Source organism: Megalobrama amblycephala, linkage group LG15 (genome assembly GCF_018812025.1).
Source record: "Megalobrama amblycephala isolate DHTTF-2021 linkage group LG15, ASM1881202v1, whole genome shotgun sequence".
NCBI classification, from domain to species: domain Eukaryota; kingdom Metazoa; phylum Chordata; class Actinopteri; order Cypriniformes; family Xenocyprididae; genus Megalobrama; species Megalobrama amblycephala.
Window position 1 is genome coordinate 8,032,512 of NC_063058.1, and position 18,829 is coordinate 8,051,340.

Below are 18,829 nucleotides of genomic sequence, written 5' to 3' on the forward strand. Positions count from 1 at the left end.
CATAAAATGTTGAACATGCAACACTAAGGAAAGCTTTGTTATGATTCAAATGTCATCAATACATATTATTATCAGAATATACAGACATTATCAGACAATCTGAGATTTAGGCTAGATATGTTGTAAATGTGGCGGCTCTTGAGGAAGTCATTGGGTTTGCAGTAGGGTGTGGTAGATGATTGTTCATGTCGAAGCAGAGAGAAAGTATGTAAATAGGGGTGGGTCGGCATTAGAGGCGGATAGAAAAGAGCTTGAAACAGACACAAAGTGTAAAAGAAAAGGCGGGGTGGGATAAAGACATTTTTAACAATTTTTGCTGACTTATGAGAAACAAACTGAAATCAGCAGAAATTCTGCTACAAAACAGTGTAAAGGTGTTTTAACATAAATGCAAATTAGAATCCCTTAAATATTTTTAGTGCACCATCACTTTAACCCTCTGGTGCTCCTTATTTAGGGGTCATACTCCTTATGGTCAAAAGCAACTAATCACTTCAAATGGAACTTCTGTTTTTTTCAGTAAAATCAATATAAAGTATTTTTTGGATTAATTTTTTTATTTAGTATTTTAGACCATTTAACCTTTTCGAATCATGTCCACAATTTGTGTGTGTGCGTGTGTGTGTGTACATAGCAAGTGCCACCATGAAAGTCACCAAGTGTCACCATTCTGAAGAAAAGGGGAAAAAAAACATTAAAAATCTAAATTAAAATGTCTCAGTCAAAAGCACCAGACGATTAAGAGATTCTAAAACAGGATTTCACAAAATGAGGTTGACAAACACATGAACTTTCTTTATTTTCTTTTTATTCTGTTTTACATAAACAACATAGATCTATGACTCACGCACATGCATTTAACAATGAAATTTATGTTGAATTATAAAATATACTAGACATTCAATCATCAAAGGCTTTGGAAAGAGCATTCCATGCATTCTTAATGGTCAGAAAGTCCAAGACCTCTGCAGGATCAACTCTTGATCCAATAAAAGCGAGTCTCAGATATTTAAAGATTGCAAATCACTCATAACAGTCTATTCGACTGTTTTGTATACGGAACAGATTAAATATAAAATGAGAACAGCAACCCAAACCAAAACATTAGGCAACCATAATAATAATAATTAAAAAAAAAAAAAAAGTTTATAAAAAAAAAAAAAAAAAAAAAAACACTACATGCGAGTAAAGTTGCTTACTATCAAATTAATGCACATATTGCACCATATACAATTACAAAAACTAAGAAAATGTGTATATGAACAGACAAGTTTTATTTGGCATATTTTAGTGAGCGTAATGCATTTTTTGAAAAACAATCTCTGATCCCTGTGGCATCAACCATTAGTCTATTGATGAAACGCAAACATTCAGATGGTATTTTACCATGTGTCTTCTTATCATTATAGTTATTATTAAACCTCCTATCATTTGTACAGGTAATAATGATACACAATTTCTGTACACACATCAAAGTACCAAAAAAAGAAGTAAACCCACTAGAATTAGCCTAGTAAGAAATAAGCAACTCTATCATGACAAGCAGGCTGATTAACAGCTTGAATCTGTCCGGCCTGTGTTTAAAATGTTTACGTGTATTATAAAAAAATATGACAGTCTTCTCACATCATCTATAATCTTATAATTCCAATTTTCTTGCTAAAATGCCTTCCCTACCATCTTAATACATATATATTTTCTAAAAATATATTAAAAAATAAACATTAAATGCAACTATTTTAAAAAGAGTGATTAAATTTCCAGGATATAATTAATATATCATGGAGAGTCTGCAGTCCTATAATAAACAAAGAAGAAAAAATACAGGCAACAGCCAATAAAAAAAGACAAATATTGCAATAAATCCCTGAGGATTTTTGGAAAAAATAACAATAATACAAGGCTAAATGTGTATGTTATCCACATTGTCATGTTTCAAAATATGTTGCAGGTATTTCGGCAGTATTTTGTATTTTCTTTATCCATTGTCCTTATTAAATATCTTCCTATTTCACAATCTGATTGGGTCAGAAGCCCATGTCTGAAAAGTCTTCTCTCTGGAACCCCTTCTGTAAAACACGAAGCAGAAAACACCACATGAGTGAGTGACGCTTTGAATCCAACAGGCACATAGTTGTACCAGGTAGCAACACTGGCTACCATCCCAGATTTGAAGTTAGAAGAAAGAACATGTTTTTTTGTTTTTTTTGTTTTTTTCACCTGTGGAGTTCTATGGTGTGTTTGGACATGTTCACGAGGAAATTACCTGAAATCCAGATCTCAGGGTGTGGCTGAACCTCTACCTCCCATATCAACACTCTTTGAGTGAGTAAGTGTGTTTGTGTGTTTTGGAAAAAAGCAACTCCAATATGACTTTATAAATAAGCAGGCTATTTTGCTTTTGTTTATTCGGTATGATAGGTGTTGTTTGAATGTATTTGTGTATGTTGCTTTTTAAACAGTCTTCATATAACTGGAAAATGTCTAGAGGGCAGGGAGGAATGACAGTAACTGTGACATACATCTGTACTAATTCCTAACGCACAAAACACAAACAGACATTCTGAGGGTGGGTCTTTCTAAGCGGACTGAAAATAAAGAAAGAAATGTTTAAAAGTTACAATTTTGAAAAGTAAATGCGAGTAGTGCTTGCTGTGTAAGTCGCTCAAGGTGTGGTTGCTAGGGTGATCTGGGTGGTTGCTATGTGATTTCTAGGCAGTTCTAAGTGGTTGCTAGGGCCTGGCCCACATCAAAAACTTTTGTTCACCGCCATGTCTATAATATTCTGTTCTCTAGATATGGCTCAAGTCACTTTTTCAATGTAAATTGATGGGATCTTTTCTCTTTTTCAGAAATCATAAGTCTGATCATTTAGAAAACTGCAGGTTTGTCAAAGAGAAAAGAGAATGATCTTGATTCAAACACCCACACAATCTCATTCCAAAATGACAACGATTCGCCTGTGTCTATTAAAACAATTGTATCAATTACATTGTTACATGACATGGTGGCGACAATGTGACTGTTAAAAAAAACATATGTGTTATTAAATCATTCATTCAAGAGATTCATTCAAAAAACACTGATTTATCCAGTAATTAAACAATGAAGTATTTATGAGTGAGTCATTGAATCATTCATTCAAATTTTAAATTGACTTCAGCAATTAACATTTTGTCAGAACCTCTAATAAATTACATGTTATTTTGTTTAGTTGTCTGTTCACAATCGTGGGAAAATCGTGATCTCTGTTTGAAACCAAAAAAAGTTCTACTCTGAAGAAATGTTTATTTTTTTCCTGGAATATTTGTCATCTTGATTAAAAATTATCTGATAATAGCAATAATAGTGAAATAAAGTGATTTGTATTTAGTTGATTGTGTGATGTGATCTCAAAATGGTGATTGACCGTTCCATGTAGAATATAAGTCTCATGTGAGTGTACGTCAATTTTTTTTTTTTTTTAAGTGCTACAAAAGTTTTACTGAGAAAATAAATTGTAGAAGTAGTTTTTTTTTTTTTTTTTTACTAAGTAAATGTGAGTGGTGCTTTGTAAAAATCACCTCAATGATGCTAAGGTGTTCTGGGTGGTTGCTAGAGCTTTGCTTTGTGGTGTGACAAACCACATGAACCACATGAGGTCATTCATGTCTGCAGCACTGTGTGGGAACAGTTCTGCACTTAAGTCTAATATTCAGTATTTTACTTGAAAAGTAACAGTGATCATCGTTTTTATACTGACACCTACTGGTGTGGATAAATCATGCAAAAAAATTCAGTCCCATTGTAAAAATACTCAGAGTGCAACAGCACCCACCCCCTTTTTCAGCAGGGATGGTTCTGTAAGCTTTTTTTTTCTTCATTAATTTTTTACAAACTTTGAAGCAAAAAATTTGAAGCAAATTTTTTTGAAATTCGGAAAAAAATACAAAGATAAAAAACTATATACTTAATGGTTTTAGTGAGGGAAAGAACTACAATCCCATGAAGACTTCCGAACAAAAAATAAAAATGATGGAGGAATATAAAACTAATTTACGAACGTTGATTATTATGTGTATAAAAACATTTAAGTATTTTGAGAGCTCAGAGAGATCAACTTAATTATGTCATACACAGTGCTTCATTGGAGTGGGTGGAGTTAAAGAGCTATTTTAGAGCATGCTGCTTTTTTTCGACTCTGATTGGTGTATTTCAGCACATAATGTAGTTTTGCCACCAGGAAATTCACTGTTAAAAATGATTACTTTAAAAATGATCTGAAATAATCAATGGTATTTGCTACTGCTGAAGATGTCAGCCTGCATCGTAGCTCACAGTAGGTCTGTCTTTAAAGGTTTCTAAGTTACCTTTCAAAATCAATTTCCCAATGGAGAAAATGAATGTTTTTACTTCCGGAACCCGACAGATAAACTCTATTTACAGGCATATATGTTGCACAAAACTAAAAACATCTGGTAATTGCAGACTTATCGCAATAAAGTGATTTGTACTCTGTTGGTTGTGTGAGCTCAAAAATTCAGTCAACATGAGGGGACGATGTAGAACATGTATGTCTCATGTGAGTCTGTCAATTTTTAAAAAGAAAAACTTTAAAAAAAATGCCTTTTATGTATATAATATATATAATCAAACCACTTACACTCCTGTAATCTTTGTGTAGTTTCTTGTACTGGAACATGTTGCTTAGCACTGTCGCCGCTGCTTTGGCAGCTTTCAGTTTGGCAGGACTGGGTGAAAATTTAAATCGTAATGTTAGTAAGGAAATGATATAATTTTTGAGATGTTTGTTGTATAGTTAGATGACTTCTAGTTTTACCTGCTGTCATGGGTGGTCTTGATGCCCACCAGTTTGGGCAGACCATCAAAGAAGGAGATGTCCCGTGCCGCCACCATGCTGCTGGTCACCAGGTTGTTGAGTGCTCCACAGACGTTCACCACCACATCACTTGACGGCTCCTTCTGGCGGCCGTCCGAGGGCAGTTTGGCAAGCAAGGGATTTACCACCTTAGTAGCTAAAGTGAAAGAAATTGAGCAATGAGCTTCTCTAATGCTACAGAGGAGCGACTGACTCCAGTTTTGTGGCCAGAGAAGGAAGCCTTACCCATGTCGTTCTTGTCCTTGGCATGACGAGAGAGGTTTCTGAGGAAGCCGGTGAGAGAACGGAGCTCTAGATCGTTGTTGGTCCTGAGGAGATCCAGAATGACAGGCAACATCCTATTCTGCTCTATCGCCACACGACTCAAGATGGACGCCCACTGAGATATAATAAAGAAAAAGAGAAATTAAAAAAAAACAAAATGCTGCGCAACCAGACCATTAAGGCCCGTTCACACCAAGAACGATAACTATAAAGATAACTATAATGATAATTACATTAGTGCCCACACCAGTGTTTTTATCATTCATCAACTGGAAAAAATCATTCTGAAAGTGATTCCAACGATATTGTTCCTCTGTGCCATAATAATTATAGTTGTAGTGTGAACTGCTATTCTTTTACATTTTGAATGATTTTTGGAACTATATATTTATCGTTATCAGCCTTGGTGGGACAAGCCTTTAATGTATGTTTCTGTTGATGGATACGTTCCACATGCGTTTCATATGGGAGTAGCTGTCCTATCATCTGTTAGTATGTAAATTTGTTGCTGACAGCACATTTCTTCACGTGTTGGTGTGTTGCAGTTCAGCATGGCAAGAGGAGACAAGCCGCGGATAGAGCCACTGCCTGCATATCTCCCCTGTCTGGGAACTTGCCATGCAGCTTACCAATTCCCAATATGTTACAACAGCGTTGGTCAAAAAAAAAGCAAAAAAAAAAAAAAAGCAAGCAAGCACTTGAACAAACAAATTCACACAAAAATCACGTCAACATGCCCGTCTTGACATACAACCATAGACGTTATGTCTTAAGTGAAAGTAAACAGCCGAGAAAGACAATGCATGTGTACAGTATCAGTGTACTGAATGCATTGTCTTAAAGTGACAGTAGCCTAATATTCTTTCTGCCTGTGTTAATGTTAATCACACAACAAAAAACAAAGAAATCACTCACCGCTTTTGACTGAATAACTTTTGTAACTTTAAGGATTAATCTCTATTTAAATTTATTCAAGATTATATGCAGTGTTATTTTACATTTGATTATTTTATTCAATTTCTGTACTTCAAAACTTGTTAGACCTGTCTTGTTTATTATATTATTATTTGTTATTATATTATTATTTATTATTTTCAATATTTATTTTTTTGACAGTAGTCCTTTTTTTTCTGAACATACCGAACCGTACCGAAACAGTGGCCCTAAAACCGTTATACAAACCGAACCATGAGTAATGTGAACCATTACACCCCTAGTTGTCAGGCTAAGGTGTTTTGGGTAGTTGCTAATGCATTTCTAGTCAGTTTCTCAGGTGTTCTGAGTAGTTGGACCCAACATAACTGATGTGAGGTAAATCTCTTACCCTCTTCTCTCCAGCAGTGATGTTCTGCAGGGCTCCGGCCGCGGCCTCTCGTGTGGTGGAGTTGATCTCACAGCGCTGCAACACCTGGTTGTACAACTCCACTATCTTAGGGTGCCAGAGCCACTCAATGTCTGCGGGCTGCCGCGACACTTCTGTAAATGTGGTGAGGTCCTGATTTTGTCTCTGGAAGTATAGACAAAATATGAGATTAAGCTGTAATGTGAGAATGTAATTAGTATATTGAAATAGGAATTTGAAAGCAGCTTCTCCTCACGTCTTTGGCCTTCTTGCTATTAGGGGTGAAGCAACCAATAGCTTCTCCTTTTGAAGAGCTCTGAGCTCGGCTTGGACCCTCCAACCGTGCCAGTGCTGAGGGGGGAATCTCACTATACAGCTGATAGGACAGATTCCTCAACACACACACTGCGTTCTCCACACCCTGAAAGAGGAACATGAATGGTCACATAAACACACAATTTTCAAGCAGTCAACAACAGAGGCAGAAAGTAAAGTGTGTTACACAGTTACCTTCTCCTCCACTTTAGTGTCCAACAAGCATTTCTGAATATAGCCAACCAGAGCATCTATAAGGCCACGGGTCTCTCTCATCTGTTGTCTGGTCTTCTCGTTCACTGAGCTCAAGTTCCTGTACAAGGAAGCAGAGGCATATAAACGGCTGAATCTCATGAAAACACACTTTGTTTCACCCAAAATCAAAAAAGGAATATTACATATGTTATATATTCTCACTCCATTCCCATGGCTCTCGGCCCCACCCTGCTTGCCACATACATTTTATTTTTTTTTTAAAAAAATTATTTGTACTCACCATTATTCTCAGTGGTGAGACTCTCTTTTTATTTTCTAAAAATAACAGTCCTAAAAATATCAGCTTTATTTTCTGTAAATTTCCCCCAAAAAATAACAATCCTAAAAATAGGCTTCATTTTCTATACATTTCTTTAAAAAAAAAAGTAATAAAAATAAATTTTCTATAATTTTCTAAAAATGACAGTCGTAAAATATAATTCATGTTCTATAATTTCCTTTAAAAAAAAAAAATCTATAAACTACAGTCCTACTCTAAATACAGGCTTCATTTTCTATTATTTTCACAATATAACAGTCCTAAAAATATAATTAATTTTCAGTAATTTTCTAAAAAAAAAAAATTAAAAAAAATAACAGTCCTAAGTATTTGCCTCATTTTCTATAATTTTCTAAGAATAACAGTCCTAAAACAGATTTTTTTTCAAATAATTTTCTAAAAAATAATCCTAAAGATAGGCTTCATTTTTCTATAATTTTCAAAAATATAATTTCTTTTTGGGTTGGGTTTTGGATTGAAACGTGACTCTTAAGTGTTCTTGTTCTCAGGTTTACTAGCAGTGATGTGCCTGGAGGGCATTATCATTCACTGAAGTTAGATGTTCCTATAGGAACAGGAACAAGTAAAGGGGAACATAAAAAAGTGTGTGTGTGTGTGTGTGTGTGTGTGTGTGTGTGTGTGTGTGTGTGTGTGTGTGTGTGTGTGAGAGACATAACGGGACACAATTTTGTATAATGACATGGGTATGACATAGGTATTACAAGAAAGGGTGACTTATGAGGACATGTCCCCATTTTTCAAAAGGCTTATAAATCAGACAGAATGAGTTTCTTTGAGAAAATAAAAATGTGCACAGTTTCCTGTGATGGGTAAGTTTATGGGTAGGGGTAGTGTAGGGCGATAGAAAATATGTTTTGTACAGTATAAAAACCATTACACCAATGGAATGTCCCCACAATTCACAAAAACAAACGTGTGTGTGTGTGTGTGTGTGTGTGTGTGTGTGTGTGTGTGTGTGTGTGTGTGTGTGTGTGTGTGTGTACCTGAGACAGCCAGTGGTGTTGTAGAAGATGTCAGACTCTGAGGGGCTCAGCTCAATGATGTCCTGGTCCCCAGTGCCAGAGAGGGGAATCAGAATCTTCTCTGTCAATTCTGGAAGAGTTTCTCGTGCCAACCTTTCTTTTAGGTTATCCTTAGAGGACAGATTCCACAGAATACCTACAGGGAATGAGAGCAGGAGGGAGAGAGATAAAGAGAATGAGGAAAAGAGCATGGGAAAGTGGCATGGGAAATGGATAAGAATTTGAATAAAGATAAGGAAACAGAGGGGAAAAAGTAAAAGATTTACATCCTCCTTGACTTTCGTTATGATGTCATCCACTTAAATGACCCATACTTAGTCGTAGTATTCTCATATGTAGATGTTTATTGGAGTTCCTGCATATCTAGACACGCACAGAGCCGTAAGAGCTGACATAAACCTGACTCACAATCCTTTGCTACAGGAGTCCTCTCATTCCACTGCACATGTTGAGACAACGTTGTGCAATATTTAATGCAGCTTGATGCAATACTGAGAGATTAGTCAACGCCCTACATGCAGCGCATGTGGATACATATGCACACATCTAGACTGACTTTGAAAACCTGTTCATACATCCAGTCATTTAAATGGCATAAAAGGACGCTGAACCTCATCATTAAGAATGAAAAAGTATTTAATTAAAAGATGAATGTTTAAAAAGGTGCAATGTTTAAAAAGGTGCATTTTCCACATTTTTTAAACACTGTAAAACTACGAATAGCAAAATCAGCTGATTATCAATAAAAAACAGTTTGAACTAATTAAATGTTTTAGAGAATATTTTTGTGCTATTAATTCCAATTAGAATATTGAGTCATTAGCTTAGCAACATGCTAACATAAAACATCACTGGAATCAACTGTGAATCTATAGGTCTTACGGGTGTGGAATGACATGAGGGTGAGTAATTAATGACAGAATTTTCATTTTTGGGTGAACTAACCCTTTAAGATGTGAAATTGTGGTAAAACCAGCGGTTTAACCTCATAAAATTGAGGTTAAACCGCTGGAGTCACATGGATTACTTTAATGATGTCTTTGCTACCTTTCTGGGGCTTGATAGTAATAGTTGCGTAGACTGCCAATGGAGGGACAGAAAACTCTCAGATTTCATCAAAAAGATCTTCATTTGTGTTCCGAAGATGAACGAAAGCCTTATGGGTTTAGAATGACATGAGGGTGAGTAAATAATGGCAGAATTTTCATTTTTGGGTAAACTATCCCTTTAAGGCTCAGCTAGAATCTAGAGTGTTTTTATGCGGGCCTGTGATAAAAGAGGATGTGAAAAAAAAGGCTGATAAACTGAGATCAATCCATGTGACCTACTTTTGAACCCACTGCAAAATCTGCATGGTGAAATCTTTCATCCTCAAGCGAAATTCCTGATTACTTGGATTCCTACTGAAATTACTATTTTGCCCACAAAACTTGTCAAACAATGGTAAATGTCACTGCACCTTTAGGCTTCTTGTGTGAAAATCAAGCTTTGTTATGCAGCCCAAGAAATCAAATTCACTTTAAAAGGTTTACATCATAATTAAAAACACATGATCCAATGGCAGTAAACTGAACTAGAACAACATGGCTAAAATGCCCACCTGTGATGTTCTTGCGGAGTTCATCGTCTTGTTCTTTTAGAGCCTGTATGAGCTTGGGGATCCCGCCGGATTCAATAAGGGCCACTTTGTTCTCCATGTTCTCATAGATGAGGTTCCTGGTGGCTCCGGTCGCATAGCGCTGCACCTCTTGATTCTCACTGTTGAACAGCTGCACCAGGCGAGGAATTCCCTTCAGCTGGTTCACCTAAAAGAAACACAGACATTCTACTTGAATCGAAAACACACATTTATACATTTCAGTTGAATGTTTCTTCAGATGAAAAGCAACTGCATACCTGTTTCTTTGCATCATTGTTATGGTAACACTCGTGTTGGATGTAGGCAGCTCCCAACATCTGAAGATCAGGATCGACCTGATCAAGATAGCTAATGGCAGTAGGCATGTCCAAGCTGTTGAGTCTATACAAAAAATTTAAGATTTATTTAGTAAATTTGTCCAGTAAAGATGGTGATATTGCTTAGTTGTATGTTCATAGGTTTTTTCAAGAACATTCAAAATTTTACCCAGCTAACAGGGAATGTTCTCAAAACTTTAGCTAACATTCTGGCAAGGTTTTCTTATAGTTATGAACAAACGTTCTTCCAGTAACATTAATAGAATATTTGTTCAAAGTTATCTGGTCTTTAAAATTGTTCTCAAATCATTAGCACAAAAAGCTGAAATTAGCACAGTTTTCACATCTCTTCTACCCATAATTTCTTGTCAATGCTCTTCTCAATGTTTCCAAATATTGTAATAAATAAATAAATAAAAAACACTATTAATTTCGATTTGTGCCTAGAGTGGAGCTTGAAGAAAAAGGTTGCTCCTATCTCAACTAATTGATATATTAGCTTATATTAGCTTCTTAACTAGTACTACTTCCATTTTAAGAGTCAGCATTATTTGAAAAAAAGTTTCTTTTAACAGGACATTCCTGCAAGTGTGTTCAATGTGTGCTGGTGCATGTCGCTGGAGTGCTAGGAAGTGTGTGTTTCTTTCCCAGGGTGTGTGAAGTGTGAGGTGGCTGGACTGGTTTGGGTGTGCCTGCACAACAGACTCGCTCTTCACTTTTTACACACATATAGGCAGGGCTGGGCAACATCATCAAACACACACAAGCACACACGCACTGTTAGTGCAACAAGAATAGATAAGCTACGGGTGGGTGTACTGACAGGCTGTTAAAGCAAAGTATGAATAATTTCTTGCTTCAAAGGTCAGTGCTGCACACACTGTTAGCCATACTAGCACAACAAGCTAAGTATTTGAACGAAAATAGCTAACAGGCTAATTTGCAAACAGTAATATGCAGTGTTTGTTGTAAAACATAGTGTGGCTCAAATAGCTATGCTACATAATTCAGGGAAATTTTGACTGACAGTAATAAGGAAGCATTTGGTAAGACGTAATTTGTGGTTAGACACATTATTTGTGCATTTTAAGCAATTAGGCCTACTTTTGAGTGGTGTAAAAAAAAAATTAACTATGCTACAATGACTTTTTTCGAATAATCCAGTAAATAAAATACTTCTGTTTCAATTCGGCAAGTTTTGATGGTGCTCGGCAACTGTAAAAACTAAACTCTGCTTTGTATTTTGCCTAACAACCTTTAAATTCGGCATTAAAAGCAAATAATCCTTATTCATTTTCTAAATGCATGTTATTGATTTTATACTGAATGATTCATCCATATTATATATATATATATATATATATATATATATATATATATATATATATGGTTCTCTTTTTTTAAAATACTGTAATCATAATGTTGTAAAATGATCTTCCAGTGAAACGACAGACTTCTCTCTGGTGACGTACACCAGACTTCTCCAATTATTTAGTCTGCTTAGCTCCACCCCTTTCTTACAGTTGACTGCAAGCTCTCATTCAGATCTGCTTCCATCCAATCAACAATCCCACCCTACATTTTTTTTCCAAGATAAGCCATTTCACTTGGGTGTACGTCACAAAATAAGAAAGAAAAAAATATGTCGCTACTTCCTTCTCATTGCTACTTCAAAAAATTCTTCCTTTTTCTTTTTTAGGATGTGTTTCGCTCTCTTTTCACACACCTAAGATACATGTTCTTACCCGCTTAGATTGCCCATGCTGCCCGAGAAATCCATGCCGTCAAACACATCCTTGCCTCTCCCAACACTATGCATACTCCTCACAGAGCCGGCACGTGACAGCCTTCCCTGCTGCACCATCGCCAGGTTGCCCTGAGAGCCGCTGAATCCTCCGGCACTTCCATACATGCCAGATGATGAGACATTGGATGTGCGACTTATTTGTCGATTGTTGATTCGGCTGATGGTACGGTGGGCGGGGCCTTTGAAGGACTGCCGGCTAACGTAGACTTCCTGCTCCATGCCGCCACCAGAGGCGAGCGTTCCACTGAGGGAACGTTTCATGGCCGGTAGCGTCATGGAACCAACCTGCTGCGGTCCGCATTCAAATCCATTCACTCGAGAGGTGGAATACACAGACTGCCGTGGGTAGGTGTTGGCAGCATAGCCGTTGCTCATGCTTTGCATGGAAGCCTGTTGTGCATAAGTGGCATCACGTTCTGAAACTATACTGCCATCGCTGTCATCCTGTGCCACCCAAGAAGAAACAACCTGGCGTGGGACGGTTGCCACACGCATGGAATGCATTGACACTGTCTCCGGGTCACCCCCCATTCGGCTGAAGGAACGAGTCATTGCGCCGACCTGCTGCTGTTGAACTTGGCCACCCTGGTAACCGCCACCCGCGAACTCTTCCTGGTAATATGCAGCACCTCCGCCACCACCTCCTGTGTAACTGATTTTGGTTTTTGGTCCGAAATCAATAGCAGAGCGGGATGAGTAACCACTACTAGAGTACTGGGATGGACGCTGGGCCTAGCAGAAACAAGAGAAAATGTAATATTTAATATCTATAATGGTATCAACTATAGCTGTCGATTGATTAAAATGTTACAGAATTTTGATTAATTAAACAATACAACTGATATTAATCACATCAATTTCTGGAGAAAGGCCTCAAATTAAGATAATTCAGATATATGATAAGTGCAAAAACATTAGGGTGATATTTTAAGTTTGAATAATTGATGTTTGACCCTTCCCTTATGCCCTAACCCACCCTTAAACCTACACCTACCACCAAACCTGTCTCCAACATGACCTGTATCTCACCTTAATAGCAGCAGATGTGTTTTGCAATACAACATTAACACAATAAGTACACTGTAACAAACATTTTTTTTGCAAGTACATAAACTAGTTAAAGACACCTAATATAATGTGTGACCCATAAATGAAATGCATTTTTAATGCATTAAATCAATAGCCAAACTTTTAACATAGTATCACTCAATTGGAATGCAACTGAAAGTGATTCTAAGAGATTTGTAAGCTTGTGACTTTTCATATGAGGTTGTTGAGTAGAGCTGAATTGTGAAATACCACACCTAACTAACACAATCTCCATTACTCATTTTCAATATTTGGACAAGATCCATACAGTCACACATGAAAAAGATTTCTTTAACTTAGCTCAATAAGTGATATGTCTTTCAAACAAGCAAAACTACAATAAAATATTTATGTTTATAAGTGGAAAGAATCTTACCATCATTGGTCTGCCGGAGGAATAGACGTAGGATTTAGAGCTGAAATTTGGGGTGAAGTTCTGGCTCATTGTTGAATATTTTGTCATGGTTGAATAATCCCCAGATTCTAAGAGAAGAAAAATACAGATAATTAATAGAAATGTACATCTGAATGTGAATTTTTGACCGTGAAAATTAATAAGAAAAATACCATGAACTAGTAATCCTCCCAGTGAACTTTCTTAATGTGCCATCACATTGTACAAGTTTCTGAACAAAAGTGTCAAACCGAACAGCTAAGCTACAGCGTATTTTAATCAAGAAAATAAGACCCATGATTTACCCGGCAATTAAAATTGACCCCCAATTGGTGAAGACTGAAACTATTAACTATAACCAGCTTAAATAAAACCATGGATCCTCATTCTAAAAAGATGGCCTTTGATTAGCAGTTCTTGCACTTCTAATCTCTAAATGTTTTGCCACTTGTTTTCCTTTAGTTAAAATACAACATTTTCTCCAAAACAATATGACCAATCAGGTGGAAGTAACAAAGAGAATCAGCTATATTCAACTAATGAAATCCACACAACTATAAACAAAGCTGTTGTACGCATTGAGTATTGTAAACATGCATGCAAATTATTTAATATAATTAAACAAATAACTTTGTTGATTTGTTTCCCTTTAGCCATGTTTATGATGCCTTTGTACGCAAGTTTGTACACAAACATGCACGTTTGTTTTTTTTGATTCACTTTAATCAGGTTTACAATAGCTTAGTTTCACGAGTTCGTGTGCCCATAAAATCTTAGCGTAAGTGGTAAACAGATTTGGCTTGCTGTCTGCTATAGAGGGGCTCGGAAAGAATATCCTACTCGAGCTCCGATTGCCCCCCATAACAGGCAAAATTAGTACAAAAGGAGGAGAAGGGGAGGAGGAGGGATGCCAAAAGAACTAACAACAGGAAGAGGTAAGATGCTGGTTTTATACCTTGGTATTCATTGGAAGATTAGATGGGCGTACTCCTCCCGAAATTACGTTTATTAACTTCACTTATTATTTCACTTATTATGTTCACTGTATGCATGTTTGTTCTTTCATTTAGCAATTAAACATACAAATTGGTTTTGTTTCACTTCAGTCATGTTTATGATAGCTGTTGCACACAAGTTTGTATGTAAACATGCATGTCTGCTCCATAAAATTAAACAACTTTGTTTTGTTTCAAGTTTGTGACATCCATGTACATCAGTTTGTATGTCTACTTTGTAAACTTGCACATCAGTTCTTTGATAGTTTATTTGCTTCCTTGTAGTCAGGTTTATAGCACCACTGTATGTAAGTTTGTATGTCTTGTTTGAATGTAATCAACTTGCTGAATGGATAGCATAACATCTGCGTATATTGTTCGCAGTGGGAAATAAGTTAGACATTCAAATGTAAAAAGCAGAAGATTTACTGCATCATAAAGACATCAAGTCTGTAACTTTACAGCTAAGTCAGTATTCAGTATGTCCTTGATGACACTGCAAGTACAGTGTAAGCCAAACTTGTGGAGTTACACAAATTACTGCAGTGCAAGTTTAAAACAGTTTTACAACGTTTTTGTTCTGGCTCAGCAAACAGATGGGGATGAATCTATGGGCATGCGTGCACACACGTTTGAGAATGTGAATGTGAATTAAGGAGTGGTATAAGCGTTTGATAAGTGAATAAGTGTAGAGTGAGTTGTAGACAACAGCAGCAGAAAAGACAGAACCGGTCTGATGACTAGGGAACACTCCCAATGTCCCAACCCAAAAAAACCACACACCCTTTCGCCCTGCCTCACCCTGCCCTAGTGCATTGCTTTGCTTAGCTAAAGTAAATACAAATAACTATTCTTAGTTATTTTCATCAGAAGTCAAAGTGTGAATGCTAAAAATGCTAAGTTTTGTTTTAAAACAATCCATTTGACCTACATCTCTAAAAATGGTTGTTTCTCTCACATACGCTTGGTATTTCACCATTGTCAGTTCTAGTTTTCAGACAGGGGAACATTTTGAAGACATGGTATGTGTCTCCTCCAGGAAGCCTTGGGCCAGTAACAGGAATATGTAAGGCTGTTTGAACTTGTCAGAATGCAGATAACCTCATAAACCAGGGGTCCGGTTAAAGTATCCAAGCACCAGAGGTTATACCCTGAAAATAGCTGTGGCAGACCCTCATAAAGCCAGGAATTCTAACCACTCAAATCAACCACAAATTCTTAAACAATTTTGAGTACTTTCAATGGACAATATACACACACAAATGTATAATGAAGTTTGGTTGTATTTACAAGTAGTAAGTTTGGACTGAAACAAAGAGTTTGGCTTTCTTCGACAACATTGCGAAAGTAAAACTCTCAGATTAAATTCTTTGGCTTTTTCTTCAGGCCATTGTGATTGACTGCACCAAATTACCTTCCTTTTGAGCAATGCTAAGCAATTTTTTTTTTTTTAGAGTGGGTTGGGTTTTTCAAAGGAGAGCTTTGAAACTTTCACTCACTTAGTCATGTAACAGGAACTGAGATTACACTTGAACCTTGCTCAACCCGCCCCTGTAAATTATTAACACCAAACCAGAAGCTGCATTGTATTTCTGTCTGTTCTGTGAGAGTCTGCGATATCTATTCTAATTGATGCAGAAAAAAAATCATTAAATCAAAACGTTCCCACCCTATTTTTTCCTTCATTTTAATCGTCACTGCTAATGTTCAAGAACAATCGTGAAGACTAGATCTACCATGCCTAGAGGGAATAACCACCATTTATGACATGGTTTTTATTACCACCTGAAACAAAGGTACATTCAACTTAGTTTAGGTCATGCATTATGTACAAATGCCGTGTGATGTTTTGCCTTACTGTATTATATTTAAATAACAGAAATCATGTGACCACAGTTACAGCTACAGGCAGTTTTGTCTTAAATATTTAGTGTTTTGCATACTTAAGTGTAAACAACACAATGCAGCCTGTGCCTGTGAATTGAATAATTATGTATTTGCTTCTGAAATCAAATCAAATACAAGGATAAACCAAAAAACTAACTTTCCCAAAAGTTAATAAAGTTGAAACTCAACTCAAGATCATTGTTAAATGAAACCGCATACTGTATAAAAGCACAGCGCAAAGTCTTCTATGTAAAGTCATATGATGAGCAGATTAATAATTCAAAGGCTGTTGTGTTATTGTAGCTGTAATACAATGAGATCAAAGCGCACGGTGACACACCTGAGGCTGCGTGTTGTGACGAGGAGCCGTTCTGGCGCGGAAGCGTGGACTTTTCCGCCAGTCTCATGGATACCTGCTGGTGCACGCGCTTAAATCTCGCCTCCTCCTTGTGGTGAGACCCGCCATGCGCAAGCTCGTTTTCGGACGGGACAGCGTAAGTACTTACGGTCGAATTGGGCTGTAAAGCCGTCAGAAAGACGTTCTCCGAGGTCACACTCAGACTCATTGCGAAGCGACGATGGGACCAAGCTGAAACACCAAGACTGAAAATGTACAGTTCCACCAGAGAGAGTGGAAAAAGATAGATCCCCGCAATGCAAATCAATAAAGGCGCCTTCAGTTAGTCAGCTTGTGTTTCTCTGCGTTGATGCTGGAACTATGAGACGAAACAACACACTACTGACGTTTGATCTGAACTCTGCGGCTTTTTCGCAGGTGGGAGTTAAAGTGGGTGGGGTTTAGGTAGATGAGTCATTGGTTACCTGATCCAGGTAAACTCATGAACGGTCAAAAGGAGATTGTTCTTTATTTTGTATATAATTGTGCACAGGAAATGTCATCAATGTCATATATATATATATATATATATATATATATATATATATATATATATATATATATATATGACTATAATAGCATAAAATGTATGATGTACATAGCATATCAAGAATTGTTTTTTTCATTACGCTATTTTGAAATAAAATATACAAATATGTTTAAATCATGAAAGTAATGTAGGCTAATAACTATTTTTAGGTAACCTGACCAACTTTATTTACAGTGTAAATTTTAAAAAGTCTATGGTCGCATGAAATTAAATAATACGACACGTTTATCGTGAATACAGACTATACTTTCATTACAGTTAATACTAAAATCAGATTTTGATTCGTTCTTCTTCCGACATCTTGTCGTCACTGCAGCGATAGTATGAGGAGAAAGCGCTCTGACATGCAGGTGACGTAGGCCAGTAGACAGGTTGTTGTGTTTGCTGTAGTTGTATCGTCGCCTAGCAACGAGAGAAACCGGAAAAAGCAGGTCATGCTGAATTTGAGCATGATAATCTTTTTTTACAAGTTTCACCTTCATCTACTAAAACATAAAGTGAGCTTTTGCTTTCTATAAAACTCAAGCACTGATATAAACTATCTGATGAAAAATGACAATACTTTCCAACTTTCCATGACAAATAAACGCGATTAGCTTTAGATTTGAAATTAGATTTAGATCTAGAAAATAAACTCAATGTAGTTATTTGCAGTTATATATCGTTTAACACAAAATTAATTTAAAACCTTGAATTATGCTTAAAATATTTCTTAATGCAGACTGGTCATCACAGGAAATGTCATCATTTATAAAACATGCTTCATTTATAAAATAAGCAAATCAGCATCTTCTCCAGAAAGTTACCAAACCCTTCAGTCACTGAGTCACTGTCTGTGACTGATGCTAGATTTCTGTTCAGACAGCATTTCCATGCTTGTTCACAAAACTGAATCATGTTTGTTCATATGATGACAATATTAAGCGATTACTGAAAGCCAAAAACAAATGTTTGCTTTTATCTTTGTACTCACCAATCTTTGTACTCACCAATCAGCAGGATTTAGTGAATAGTTCCAGTGCTAAGAAAATTATGTTGGGCTGTATTTCGTGTGCTGTCTCGTAGTTCTCTTGATAAAATCTGACAGATGTCATAGTGAGGCAAGAAGTTATAGAAACTGTATTGACAACGCCCTTATATTACAAATAAAACGGTACATTGTGTGTGTATTCATGATCACTTTTCTGGTTACCAATCCCCTGAATTAAGGGAGGTGTGTGTGTGTGTGTGTGTGTGTGTGTGCGCGCGCGTGTGCGTGTGTGTGTGTGCACGTGTGTGTGTGTGTGTGTGTGTGTGTGTGTGCGCGCGCGTGTGTGTGTGTGCACGTGTGTGTGTGTGTGTGTGTGTGTGTGTGTGTGTGTGTGTGCGCGTGTGTG

The 18,829-nt window shown here is 36.8% G+C and overlaps 1 protein-coding gene across 3 annotated transcripts; it reads right to left on the reverse strand.

Annotated features, from left to right (window-relative positions):
* Positions 1–791: 791 nt before the first annotated feature.
* Positions 792–18,585, reverse strand: pkp3a (plakophilin 3a). Of its 3 annotated transcripts, none has more exons than XM_048158575.1 (13): positions 18,443–18,585; positions 13,607–13,713; positions 12,080–12,873; positions 10,275–10,398; positions 9,979–10,183; positions 8,340–8,514; positions 6,996–7,113; positions 6,742–6,906; positions 6,468–6,650; positions 5,105–5,258; positions 4,820–5,015; positions 4,643–4,730; positions 792–2,069 (listed from the first exon to the last, which is right to left on the reverse strand). In XM_048158575.1, the coding sequence occupies exons 2-13, from the start codon at positions 13,691–13,693 to the stop codon at positions 2,028–2,030; spliced, it is 2,331 nt and encodes a 776-aa protein (XP_048014532.1). In that variant the 5' UTR covers positions 13,694–13,713; positions 18,443–18,585; the 3' UTR covers positions 792–2,027. The 3 variants fall into 3 exon arrangements, with proteins under 3 accessions (XP_048014532.1, XP_048014531.1, XP_048014528.1); XM_048158574.1 differs by having other exon boundaries at positions 18,427–18,572; XM_048158571.1 differs by lacking the exon at positions 18,443–18,585 and adding an exon at positions 16,847–17,287.
* Positions 18,586–18,829: the final 244 nt, after the last annotated feature.

Excerpts from the sequence above, each read along its gene's own strand:
- pkp3a (XM_048158571.1), bottom strand. The coding sequence starts at position 17,072 with ATGAGTCTGAGTGTGACCTCGGAGAACGTCTTTCTGACGGCTTTACAG. Across the intron at positions 8,515-9,978 it reads ACTCCGCAAGAACATCACAG|GTATTCTGTGGAATCTGTCC; the intron begins GTGGGCATTTTA and ends CATTCCCTGTAG. Across the intron at positions 5,259-6,467 it reads TCACTGCTGGAGAGAAGAGG|TGGGCGTCCATCTTGAGTCG; the intron begins GTAAGAGATTTA and ends ATTATATCTCAG.